Source organism: Miniopterus natalensis, chromosome 11 (genome assembly GCF_054644295.1).
Source record: "Miniopterus natalensis isolate mMinNat1 chromosome 11, mMinNat1.hap1, whole genome shotgun sequence".
Taxonomy (NCBI): Eukaryota; Metazoa; Chordata; class Mammalia; order Chiroptera; family Miniopteridae; genus Miniopterus; species Miniopterus natalensis.
This window is the reverse complement of record NC_142091.1, coordinates 76815744-76828610: the sequence shown is the minus strand read 5'-3', so window position 1 is coordinate 76828610 and position 12867 is coordinate 76815744. Positions and strand designations below refer to the sequence as shown.

General features: G+C 69.0%; 1 protein-coding gene across 4 annotated transcripts in view; it reads left to right on the top strand.

The window, feature by feature from the left end:
* The first annotated feature begins 358 nt into the window (after positions 1-358).
* The window catches only part of KCNQ1 (potassium voltage-gated channel subfamily Q member 1), a 254293-nt gene continuing 241784 nt past the window's right edge, over positions 359-12867 (top strand). For all 4 annotated transcript variants that reach the window (XM_087822084.1, XM_087822083.1, XM_087822082.1 and 1 more), the window contains exon 1: positions 359-687. In XM_087822084.1, coding sequence (XP_087678210.1) covers positions 359-687 — 329 coding nt within the window. The remainder of the gene's footprint in view (positions 688-12867) is intronic.

Here is a 12867-nt window from a genome sequence, read left to right as displayed (position 1 = left end):
CCGAGCGAGCGAGCGCGGGGCGAGCGCGGGGCCGACGCGGGGGCCAGGGCGGGCCGCGCGGGTGAATGCCAAAGGGGCGGGGCGCGCGGGTGGGCAGAGCGGGCGGGCGGGCGGGCCCAGCAGGTGCGCGCGGCTCCTCTGGGGCCCGGGCGCCCGGTGCGCGCCGGCCGGGCGGGGGCGGGGCGTCCGGCCCGGGGCGGGGCGCGCGCTCCCAGGGGACCGGCCCGCGGCCACCGCCCCCTCCGGCCCCGCCCCCCACCCCGGCGGGCGGGCATCGGCCCCGAGGCGCGCGGCTGGCACCAGAGGCCGCCCGCGCTGCGCCCCGACGCCCGCCTTCGCCGCCGCTCCCGGCCTGGCCATGGCCGCGGCGTCCTCCCCGCCGCGGGCCGAGAGGAAGCGCTGGGGCTGGGGCCGCCTGCCGGGCGCGCGGAGGGGCAGCGCGGGCCCCGCCAAGAAGTCGCCGTTCGCGCTGGAGCTGGCGGAGGACCGGCCGGGGGCCGGCGCGCTCTACGCGCCCGCAGCGCCGCCCGCCGACCCGGGCGCGCGGCTGCCCGTGAGCCTGGACCCGCGCGTCTCCATCTACAGCGCGCGCCGCCCGCTGCTGGCGCGCACGCACGTCCAGGGCCGCGTCTACAACTTCCTCGAGCGCCCCACGGGCTGGAAGTGCTTCGTCTACCACTTCGCCGTGTGAGTGTCGCCGGCCCGGCCGCGGGGGGCGGGGGGCACCTGTGCCCGGCGCGGGGCGCGCCACCTGCAGCCGGGAGCGCGCCGGGGCTGGAAGGGTTAACGGGGAAAACGGAAACCACGCGGGCCCGGCCCTTGAAGTTGGGGACGGTTGGGTCTGACCCCGCGAGGGCACCTCTGGCTGAGGGGGGAAGGTCCCCCCCCCGCCCTGCCCAGGCATGGGGGGGCAGCTGGGGAGGGGTGCCCAGCCCAGCAGCTGGCTCCAGCCCTCCTGGAGGGACGTCCAGGTGTTAATCATTGTGGGAAGGGACTGTGCCAGGTGAGCGCGCCCTTGGGTGCAGGGGAGAGAATTGCCCGGGGCCTGCCAGCCTCTGTTCTGTGAGCCTCCCTCGGCTGTCCCCAGGCTGATCTTGGGCTGCATGGGGTGGCCTCCTCCTGGTTTCCCTCCGTCACTGCCTCCCCTGGCCTGGGCCTGGGGGAGACCTGGCTGGGGGCTGTCCAGCGTCCCTCAGCCCAGGAGCCCTCAGGGAGGGAGAGCCCGAGCTCCCGCCCCAGCATCCCAGACCTTCCCCGTCCAGGCAGGCCCTGCGGGGTGGTGGCCCCGGTGGTGCTCCCTGAGGGTCAGCGTGGCGATGGGGAGTGTTCACACCCGGTCACGCTCGTGAAAACCTGGGCTGAAGCAGAGGACACCCAAGGGGGCACGTGGAGGGGAGGGACCGGGCCTGCAGTTCCAGCCGTCAGTTGGAGGAAGCCACACGGGGGAAAGCGGGGAGCCCCGTCGGCAGCACCTGGCCCCTGCTGTTACCAGGTGGCTCCCGTTCCCGGAGCGGCATGCCTGCGTGGGGCAGGGCAGGGCGCTGCAGCTGCTCGGGCAGAGGGGCACCCACCCTCCTTGCTGCCTGCCCGGAGCCTGCCCTGCGCTGTGGGCCCTGTCTTGGCGGCCCGGCCAGCTGCCCCTTGGTGTGCTGCCAGCCTCTGATCTGTGAGGCTCCCTCGGTTGTCCCCAGGCTGATCTTGGGCTGCACGGGGTGGCCTCCTCCTGGTTTCCCACCGTCACTGCTCAGGCCTGGGTCTGGGAGAGACCTGGCTGGGGGCTGTCCAGAGCCCTGTTTTCTCCCAGGGGGGCCCAGGGGTGCAGCGGGAGCCGGTCCGCTTGGAGCGCCATCTGGGCCGGGTGAGGCCAGTGGGTCCGGCAACCTAGGCCTCTCACCTCGAGTGCAAATGGTACCAAGGTGGCCGCCCTGCGTGGGGAGAGGAGCAGGCCTTCCGTGGCCGGAGGGGCAGAAAACAGTGTCCCCAAAGGCATGGGTGGGGGCCCCGTCTCTGAGCCCCTTCCTCACCCCAGCACCCCGGCGTCAGGGGGCCGGCCCATGGGAGGTGGCTCTGCCCCAGGAGGCGGCAGCAGTGACTGGTCTCGGGATGTTCTCGTGCAGTGACCTCAAGGGACCTCACCGAGTCCAGTGCCGCTCTGCAGACACCCAGCCAGCGCCAGGCTTGGGGGTGTCACTGTGCTTACAGGGTCCTTCCCAGCCTCACCCGCTGGACCCCAAACTCCCTGAGAGGCCGTGGGTGGGGTCCTGGAACGGACCCTGCCCAGCCGCCTCTCCGTGCTTTGGCCCTTGGCGCCAGCTCCCAGCAGAGGCGGGCGGTGTGGGCAGAGGGCTGCTGGGCAGTGCTGCAGGCCCCCACCCGGAGGGCCCCAGGGTGAGGGGCTGCCACACTCCCCACTGGTTCTCAGGCCCGTGGGTGTGCGGGGCCCAGGCTGCGGCCGCGGGCGTGCGGAGGAAGAGGGCTCGCCGCGCCCCAGAGGAAGTCCCTGCTCACACTTATGTTTTCTTCCTGATTCCGATTGTTCAGCTCTCGGAAGTTTGCTCAGCAGACTCTGCCCCAGGCCGGCCTCCCAGGAGCTGGCGGGCAGGGTGGCTTCCCTGTGGGGGGAGCAGGAAAGGGATGCCCTTGAGGTGCCTGTGTGACCCGGGGGCCAGTGACTCTGCTCCCCGAGCCCTGTCGTCCGAGAGGTGGCCCTGGGGAAGGCACGCTTGCGGAGGTCCCCGTGTAGGGTGGCCCTGCAGGTGGATCCCGGCCAGACAGGCGCCCCTCACCCCCAGCGTCTCCAGGAGGTCACCAGGGCCCCGGACACTCCGAGGGGAGCTGGCCTTGGAGCTGGGTTGCAGGGGTGGCCTGGGGCTGAGCCCCGTGATGGGGTGGGTGGCAGTCTCTGGGGCCCTGGTGTCTCTCTGAGCAGCGCCCAAGCTAGTAGCAGGGGGAGAGCTCTGTCCTCGGAGAGGACTTGTCACCCGGGGCCTGGTTTGGTCACCAGGTGAGGACAAGCCTGGTCTCCGGTGCGCGTGGGGGTTGAGGCGGGAGCTGCAGTCTGGGCGGCCCTGCGGGCTGGGCAGGCTCTCCAGGGAAGCAGCCAGGATATCCTGTCCCCTGCGTGTCCCCTCCTCGTCGGGGAACCCCTGCCCCGTGCTGTGTGCGCCTGGCGAGCCCTGCCCTGTCTGCTGGGGTCAGGGAGCAGAGCGCTGCTGCCCCGGCCATGGCCTTCCTGCCTCCTGACCCCTTTCGAGGCACTTTGTGTCCCCGCCATGTGACAGTTCCCACCCCAGTTGAGGGCACCGGGGTACTGGCAGCCCCGCTGATGGGCCTGGCCAGGGGTGGGCAGTGGGTGGGGTCCGGTAGGGGAGATGCCCGGCCTGGAATGGGAGCCAGGGTTCCCACAGCGGCCTGTCCTGGCGGCTGGGCTGCCCCCTCCCCGTGGAGGGCAGAGTGGAGGCTGCCCCAGGGCTCCCCCCCCCGTGTTGCTGAGGGGTTTCCAGTCACAGGAGCCCCGAGGAACCCCTTCCCCCCCCCGCCCCTCCTCTGCCCCTCCCCAGCTCTGCAGGACGACAGGTGCAGCTTCTCTTCCCAGCTACCCCCATCCCTCCTCCCCACGCAGCTGGACTGGGCCCCGGCACCACAGTGGTGGCTGAGCCTTGGCACGGCCCCTCCTCTGTGACTCAGTTTCCTCCTGCGGTGCACCCCCCCCCCCCCGCCCGCCTGGAGGTCAGCATCCACTGTGGTGAGGAGACACTGCAGCCGAGGAGAGGGATTTGCCGGAGGGTCCCCGATGCGCGGACAGGGCCAGGCTCTCCAGCTCGGCTCCTTGCCACCTGCGCCCGCCCTCCTGCCACTGCCCTTCCCAAGAACTTTCCGGTGGCTCCGGCGGCACCTTCATGGTGGCGTTAATCATTGACGGCGCTGGGAGCGGGCCCTGGCGGTTGGTTGGGCTGAGCCTGGCCGCCTTTCCAAGAGTGAAGGCCAGTAGACAGGCCACGTGTCCCCACCTTTCTCCGCTGTCCCCCTGAGATGTCCTCCTGCTTCGCGGCCCCAGTTCCTGATGAAACTGAGAATCCCTTCTGGAGCGTCCCCCTGTGTCACCTCCTCTGGCGCCTGGTCCCCGGTCTCACCCCTGGCTGTTCAGAGACCCCTCCCTGACCACCACCCAGCCCCAGGCCCAGCCCCACGCTCTGGCCGTACCACCGTCCCTATGTCCAGCGCCGCCTCAAAGCCTGGCCTTAGTTGGAGGACTGCAGGCATCCCTCATGTGTGGCCACCAGCTGGGGACGGGGAGGGTGGGCCCTGGTGGGACCTCGAGGCCATAGCCGGAGGAGAGGGGAAAGCCCAGGGCGTGGGAGAACCTGCGCAGCGGCGGGAGGGCCTCCAGCGTGCGCTCAGGTCTGGGGTCCGGAGGCCGCGGGACGTGGGGCTGGCCGGGCCCTGAGCTCTCTGAGTCACATCTCCTCGGTGGCAGGCTCCGGGTGCCACTGGCACCACCGGGCAGGGCTGCTCGGGGGAGAGAGAACGTTCACCTGTGTCCAGTGCTGACTCAGCGGCTCTCCCTGGGCCCAGTGCCCATGGCCTTTGCCTGCACCTGCGGGGGCACCAAGGGCGCTGGAGGGACAGGAGGGGCCCCTCTGCACTGGCCGTCCCCACGCGCCGGGACCGTCACGCACCCAAGGCCTCGGCAATGTGTCCCGGGGCTGGAGAGCTCGGGGGATTTGCTCTGGGCACACAGACGTGGGCGCCTCAGGGGCTGTGAGTGCCGATGGGAAGACCTGCCTGTGAGCAGGGGGGCTGGGACAGGGATGCCGGGGGGCCGAGGGACGGGCCACTTAGTGTGCTGGGGGTGCTGGCGCGTGGACTCGCAGGGGGTGTGCACAGGTCCCCTCTGTCTGAGTTGGACTGTGCCCCTCAAAGACGTATGTCGGGCCCTGGCGGGCGTGGCTCAGCTGGTTGGGGTGCCGTCCGGCACACGGGAAGGTCGAGGGTTAGGTTCCCGGGCGGGGCGCCTATGGGAGGTAACGGGAGGTGACGGGAGGTAACGGGAGGTAACCGATCGACGCGTCTCTCTCACGTCGATGCGTCTCTCCCTTTCCTTGTCTCCAAAAACCCATGAACATGTCCTCCGGTGAGGATTGAGAAAAAGCATGTTGGGGTCATGCCCCTGCTCACCCCAGGATTCTGGGCCTGCCCCTGCTCCCCTTCTCTGCTTGGTGACTCGCGGGGGGGAAACTGAGGCCCAGCCACTGGGCTCGTGCGGCACCAGGAAAGCTGCCCCACGCCAGCCGGAAGCTCTTGCGATGCTCTTAAGCCTTCACGCAAGGGGAGGCCGTGCTCCTGGCGTGCCCCCGGTGCGCGCCCGTGGGTCCCCTCGAGGGCCCAGCCCCAGTGCTCAGAGGCTCCCCCTGCCGCCTCAGGAAGCACCCGACAGCCGCCCGCTCCTGGCCCCCCGGCTCGCTTGCCTGGCACCTGTGGCAGCCCTGGCACCCTCCAGGTCGCCCCCCGCGGGGTCAGGGGCTGCGGGCGTCTCCCAGGAGGCCCGGCTCTGGGGCCTCTTCACACCGTGCTCGGGGGCAACTAAAGGGCCTCAGGGTGGCAGCTTCTCACGTTTTCCTGCTGAAGTTGCTGCCGAGCCCCATGGAAAGATCTAGAGAGAACCAGAAAACAGGAACCAAGCCAGGCCGACCGGACAGAGAGCCGCACCCTGCCACCCACTCCTTCAGCCCGGAACATGCTCTGTGTGGCACCCCAGTCGCACTGGGACCCCCAGCCCAGCCCAGCCCCGCCTGGGCCTGGAGCCGCCTCCCTCACCTCCGGCTGATCACAGCCAACCCAGCTCTCAGAGGGACGGGAACCTGAGCCGGGGGACAAGCCTCTCCTTCCCAGAGGTGCCCCAGCCGGCAGAGGGGAGCGGCCGGCGAGCCCCGAGCGGCCCAGGAGAACCTCAGGCGGTGCCCGAGCTGCCCGGGGAACCACGTGCTTTGGATATTGGATCCTGGTGGGGTTTGTGGTTGGTTTTCTGTTCCATTGTGTCCCCAGCTGGTCTCTTGTAAAAGCCACATCCGCGCTCTTGGCTGGGATGTCTCCAAATATTATAAAACGTAAAGCTGGGGCGATTAAAACAGTGAGGGCCTGGCCCAGGGACAGGCCGATACGTGACGGACTCCATGGCGTATGACCGTTCAGTCAGAAATACAGGCAGCATCTCAAAACGACAAGGACAGGACAGGCTTGTACCGTGTGACGCCCAGGCGTCGGATGCCCGCGAGGAAGGCGGCCGGGCTACACCCCCTCCTCGCACTGGAAACCTCTCGAGGAGCAGACCCCAGGCCACAGGCGGCTCAGAACCCGAGCAAGGCGGGGGCGGGGCTTCTCCGTGACCCAGCAGCCAGGGACACGAGCAGATACACACAGAGGCTCCTCGACTGAGGACGGGTTATGTCCCGATAGCACCAGGTGGTGTCTGAGTGCGGGGCGGGCCGCACCTTTTTCAGGGCTGTGTAGTAGTCCCAGCGCAGTGCGCGCGGCCAGCCCCCGTTGGTGGGCGCTCGGGCCTCCGCGCTCGGCCCCGGTAGGCACAGCTGCACGCGGCTCCGCAGAGGTGAGGGCTGTGGCTGCCGTGGGGCACGAGAAGGTCCTGTACCCCTTGCCCAGCGCGGACTGGGTGCCCCTGAAGGGTGGGTGGGTGGGTGGCCAGAAGGACAGATGGAGAGATGCATGGATGGGCTGGGGTGGATGGACAGGTGGGATGATAGATAGACAGTCGGAGGGATGGACAGGTGGGCGGATATAGGCAGGTAGGTGGATGGATGGAGCGATAGACAGATGTACGGAGCATTGGACGGCTGCACACCATTCCCAGGGCCCCTGGGCACCCTGGTTGCTGTCCCCGGTCCTCAGAGGAGGGCTCTGGAGCGGGTCTGTTGACGGCTGTGGCTCTGGCCGGTCTGCCCCCAGTGTGGCTGGACTGGGTCGCTGCCCCACGGTCTGTCCTGCGACAGAGTTTCCCTGTGTGTCCTGGGCCCACACAGCCAGGGCCCGAGACGCCGGGTGGCACCATCCTCAGTCCAAGGAGGAGACCCAGCCCCACCGTCTTTCTGGAGGGCATGGGAGCCGTCGGGCCGGATTCCGGATAAGTGGTGGTGCGGGTGGACCGCTGAGCTGTCCCCCAGGCCACGGTGTCCCTGTGCCCGGGGTGGATGGGCCTCCGGACCCGAGCGTGGATGGCGGCGGGGTCAGCGCTGGGGCCTCGGCCTCTGGCATAGATTCGCACTTGCCCCTTCCTCTCCCTGCTCCTGTCCTGAAGCTCGCTGATGCCCGGCTCCCAGCCGAGGCCTCAGTTTCCGGAACGCGCCGACTCGGGTGGCGCGGCAGGAACTGGGTGCAGCACCCGCCTGGTCGGGGTGGCCGCCCTCTGGCCCCACGAGAGGCCGGTTCCCGAGCGGCGGGCCGGCGCTCACGCACCCGAGGTCTTCTGTACGCCTCCCGCTCGCCTCCTGGGAGCCCGGGCGCGGGCGGTGAAAGGGACGCGCCCTGCTCTTGGGGGCCATGACCCGGGGTGGACGCTCCTTGGTGGCCCCGCCTGAGAATCAGGCAGCTTGGGGAAGCCGGGCCAAGGGCGAGGGTGCTGGTGGGGATCGGCAGGGGACAGACAGATGGATGGACAGAGGCACGGATGGCCGTTTGCAGGGCCGGGACGCAGACCCACCCAGCTGGCCAGCAGAGCGGCTGGGGCTCAGCAGGGCCCCGCTGCCAGGCCAGGGGTCCAGCTTCTTCTGAGGCACCCAACAGCCACGGAGGGTCTTAGGAGCAGGGTCCTGACCCGGTTTGAGCCTCTTGAGCTGCTGGGTGGGGGGGGCAAGGGGCAGTGGTGGGGGCAAGGGGCAGGGACCTTTTGCAGACATGGGGCGCGGGGCGGGTTCCAGGTGCCCGGTCTGTGTGATCAGTGGAGACTCCCGACGTGCGGCTCTGCCCCGGCTGTCCCGACCTACTGTGCGCCCTTGGGAGACCAGCTGGCCTCCCTGTGTCTCTTGCAAGGCCCATTCCTACCTCGTTGGAGGTTGGGGGTACACCTGGAGATGGGGACGTGGGGGCTCTGGAGGCCCCCGCGGCCCAGGGGGTGGAGGCTGCTTTCTGCCCCCGAGTCTGTCCCCGGGAACGGAGGCTGCCCAAGGTCCCTGCGTGAGCTCCGAGGAGGTGAGGCACCTCCCGGGCAGCGGGCAGCGGGCAGCGCTGGAATGTTCTGGCCGCCCTTGGCACGGGGGATGGGCAGGGCTGGGGGCCTGCGGCTGGCTGGCCCCCAGGGCAGGCCCCGCCTCCGCTCTCTTATCAAGGCCTCTGCTGCCAAGCTCCTGCCACCTCAAAGTCACACTGCCCCAGGGCGTCCAGGGGCCTTTCTGCCTCTTCCAGACGGGTTGGGGTGGCGGTCATTTGGGGGCTCTCACTCGAGGGGCTCCAAGAGGGGCAGAGCCGAGACCCACACCTGGGTTTGAAGGACTTGAGGCTCTGAGCAGCAGCCCCCTCGCTTCCTGGGGCCCCACTTTCGGCAGGTCCGCTCTGGCCTGCGTTTTGGCCCCAGTGTGAGGGTGGCTGCGAGGGAGCGCCATTGTCCGGCATCATCAAGCCGGGTCCCTCTGCTGCTTGTCCCAAAGTCCCCCGGGGTCCTGACCCGATCAGTCTTGCGCTGTCCATTCTTGACACGGCCCCGGTCCTGGGCCACTTTGGATAAACCAAACCCAGAGCGCAGCAAGTGCCCCTCAACTCCTTAACTCCCCCTGTGATGGATTTGGGGAGCAATTCCTGGGAGCCGAGGCCGGGGTCCCCTGGGTGTGGGTTCTGGGTGGTAGTTTTAAAACTTTTGCTTAGTCTGAATTTTCTGCGCTGAAAATGTTGGTTGTTTAAAAATAAGATGGTTGTTTTTATAAACCTAAGTGACGAGACAACCCCAAGGTCATGCCCCCCACCCCGGGGTGTTGTCCAGCCTTCATTCCCGGGGCGGATTGTCCCGAGGGGGGTGAGCACAATATGTGGCCGAGAGGGTAACTTGTCTCCAGACTGGGCCTGGGTGGGCCTGGGTGGGCCTGGGTCACCCCCGAGGAAGGAAGCACATCCCTGGGACCACGACACGGGGCTCACCGCGGGACTATGGCCCTCACCTGTGTGACCGGCCTGGGAGCCTGGTGGCCATCCAGGTCGGAGGCCCGGGGCCCTCCCTGCGGCTGTTGGGGCAACACAGCAGAGGTGGCCCTCTGCCCAACACGCGGCCTCGGACCTCTGACCGCTGCATGGTCGGGCCAGCCAGGGGTCTGACCGGAGGGAATCACATCCCCCGGGCCAAGGCCCCGAGGAGAAAGACTCGCACAGCATCCCGGGCTGGTGGGTGGCAGGGCCGGCACTGGCCCCCGCACAGGACTGTCCTGTGCTCCCTGACTTGCTCTGCGCCGCTCCACCCTGTGCCACCCCCTCGCTCTGGTCCTGCTCACACCGTGGGCACTGGGCGTCCATGTCCTGAGGCAGTGGGCTGGGGCCTGCTGGGTGCCGGGTGGTTGCTCAGGGCTACTTTGCCTGCCGATGGCCAGAGCGGGCTCCCTTCCGGACTCAGCAGGGCCTCTCCTTCTGTCCCCGTGTCCCCAGGGCGGCTCGATCTGAGCCCCAGGGTCGCTGTCTGGGAGAGTCTGAGGCCCCAGCTGCCTGGGCTGGGCGGGTGGGGCAGAGGGTCGGGAGGAATGGGCAGGCAGGCTCCCCGCTCCGCCTGTCGCCGCTGGGCTCCTCGGGGAGCTTCCTGGCGGGAGGCGCATGGGAGAGGGGTGAGAGGGGATGGCCTCGGGCTCCCCGTGGCCTCCGGGTGGACCGACGGGCGAGACCAACATGCACCTTGGCTGGACTTGCCCTGCAGCCCAGTGCCCACTGCACGGATGGGAACAGTGTGCCCTGAGCCCGCACAGCCCCAGGGGGAACGTCCCCGCTGCTCCCACGGTGTCTCCTGAGAGCCAAGGAGGTCACCGCCAGCCCGGCCGGTGGTGGGGGCAGCGGAGCCTCACCGGGTGGTTCTGGATTTGGACAGTTCCCGGTGGCACCTGCCTGGCTTGTCACCTGACCTGTCTTTCCCCTCAGCGTCACCTGCCCCAGGGTAGGGGCCTGCCGCCGGGACTGGGCGTGAGGGCAGGCCCTCCGGCCCTGGCCAGGAGCAGCCAGCCACAGGTGGCCCAGGTGACTCAGGAGAGCACCTGGCTCCTCCGGAGGCCTTGCTGCCCACGACGTGCCGTCCACCAGGCTGGGCGGCCACCTCCTAGTCGCGGACACTTGAATGCTCTCCGGCTTCCCTGCCTTCCTGTAGCTGGGGAACCGAGCCCTGGGGGCTGAGTTCAGACCCCTGTTTGGGAGCAAGTACTGGAGGGTCGAGGGGTTACCACCCGGCCGGTGGGAGCCCTGAGCCAGCCCAGCCTGTCACTGCGGGTGCCCTCCTGGTGCCCTGGGGACTATGCTTGAAGGATGGCCCAGGCCATAGCCGGCCGAGGGACTGGCCTGTCCCCAGGCTCCCAGGTTCTTCGTGGCCCAGGGCGTTGGTGCCTTCCGGTGGTGGTGGGGCACAGGGAAGGCCGTGGTGCTAATGAAGGACCAGAGGAGCTGAGGCTGCCTGGGAGCTCTGGGCCTGGGGACAGCTGACCCTGGCTGTGTGATCCTAGCACCTGGCTCAGGGTCCAGGGACAGCCAGGTCAGAGCCCTGGGACTTGCTGAGAGGACTCCACGGTCCTGGGTCGTGTGGAGTGTGTTCTGTGGGCCCCTGCTGAGGCGCCCTCCTGGGCCTCGAGCCTGCCCCGCCCGCCTGGGCCCCACTCTTAGTGCCAGTTCTGGGCCTACAGGTCTGTGTTATTTGGGTCCCAACTCCCCGAGGCCTTGCCTTGCAGGCGTGCCATCCACTCACCTGGGGGGCTGGCCTGTACTCCAGGAGTGCCCAGCAGGCCAGGGCGGCCCCGTGGACCTGCCCCGATGCCCTGGCCCTTTGCACTCACACCAGCCTCGACACCACGGCCTGCCTGGGCCTCTCCCACCGGCCTGCCAGGTCGGGGCCACCTCCCAGGGGCCCACTGAGCTCCAGTTCTGATGCCCGCAAGTCCCGAGGGTCCGAGCATCCCGGCTGCCTGTTCTGGGCGGGCACTGTCCCCGCCCTGCTCCCTGTGAGCGTACCTGTGGGCCTCACACACCCTCCCAAGGGCCTTCCCAGGCTGCTGGGGGCCTGTGGGTGCTGCAGGCCACTCAGGGCTGCGGGAGCCCGAGGGGGACTCCCAGAGGAGTTGGGAGTGAATGGGGTACTCCAGCCGGGAAGGAGGTGACCTGAGGTGAGAGGGACCAAGCTGGCTGGAGAGCTGGGCAGGGCTGGGCTCCCCTGGGTGGGGCAGGGTGCCTCTGCAGGGGGGCGGTGGCTCCTTGGTGTCCAGCGGGAGGTGGGTGCCTGAGGAGGTCAGGACTGGCTTTGTCTGCTCCATCCCCCCCCCTCAGCTGCACCCTCTTCTCTGGGCCAGCGGGGGTGGGGTGGGCGACGGGTGTTCCCCTGGCCTGACCATGCTCTCACGGGGGCTGCGGTGCGGCCTGGAGGGTCAGCTGAGGAGCCAGGGGAAGCAGATAAGCCTCAGGAAGTGGCCGCGGACACGGAGCGCCTGGGGCCATGCAGACTGCGCGGGGGCCGCGGGGGGAAGGCTGACCTTGGAACTGAGGGGTAGAGCCCGAGGGTGCTGCTGCTGGGCCTCACCCTTCCGAGTGCCATGGACCCCGCCTTCCATGTGCCGCGGACCCTCCTCAGAAGAGCTCTCATGGGCACAGCTTTCCCGGGCGTCACCGACACGCACCAGCATCACGTGCTCAAGCGGGACGGTGTGCGGCCTCCCCGCATGCGTGTCCTCTGTTCCCCCGTGAGCCCCCCTTCCCGCCCGGCCCCACCTCCAGGCCAGCACCCCGCTGCTTTGCCTCCCTGGGTTGGTTTGCATTTTGCTGAATTCTCTAGAAGATCCGTGCGGCGAGCACTCTCGGGCCTGCTGCTCCGAGCTGGGCTCAGCCCCTGCGCAGCTGCGTCCGTGGCGTCCGCCTCCCCGGCTGCACCTGGCGCTTCGTTCCCGCGTCCAGGCCCCTGTGGGTGGACAGCTGGGCTGTTCCCAGGGTGGGGCTGTCACAGAAAACTGCCAGGAGCACCGGGGACAGTCTCTGTGGACCCGGCTTCGCTTCCTCCGGGGGACCTGGGGGGTGAGGAGCCGGGGGGCAGCGGGGCACCCATGGGCGTGGGTTTGGCCTCTGAGCTGTGCCCAGCCCCTGGTTGGTGGTCATTTTGTCATCTGGCCCCTTGGGGTGCGGGGCCTCAAGGGGGACTTGTCTGCAGCTCCCACGGGTCCCCCGGGCGGTGTCCGTTCAGATCTGCCGTCTGCTGGGAAAACCGGGCCGTTCGCTTTCTTGCGAGTGAATCCCGGGAGCTCTGAGGGGTAAATGAAATAGCCTGTGAGCAGCAGGTGCCACCTCACCCCCAGGACACTGGGAGGACACCGTTACCTTCTGGGGCCTCCACCATGTGGGGGGCTCACAGCTCTGGCCAGACTCAACTCTAGGACCCCCATACCCTGGGGTACCCAGATGGGCAGGAAGGGAGGTGTCCTTGGTGAGGCGCTTGCCATGGCCAGGGTGCTGCTGACACCCAAGGCCTCTGTGCCATTTTGGGATAGAGCTTCCTGTCCCCTCCCCCCTGGCTTGGCCCTGGGGGGAGCACATTCTGGGCCCAGCAGGGCACAGGATCCCCACCCCCCGTTTATCCCCAGGAGGCACCCACCCAGGCTTGGCTCACTGTGGTCCGGCCTCCAGAAGGCTCCACCTGGGGCT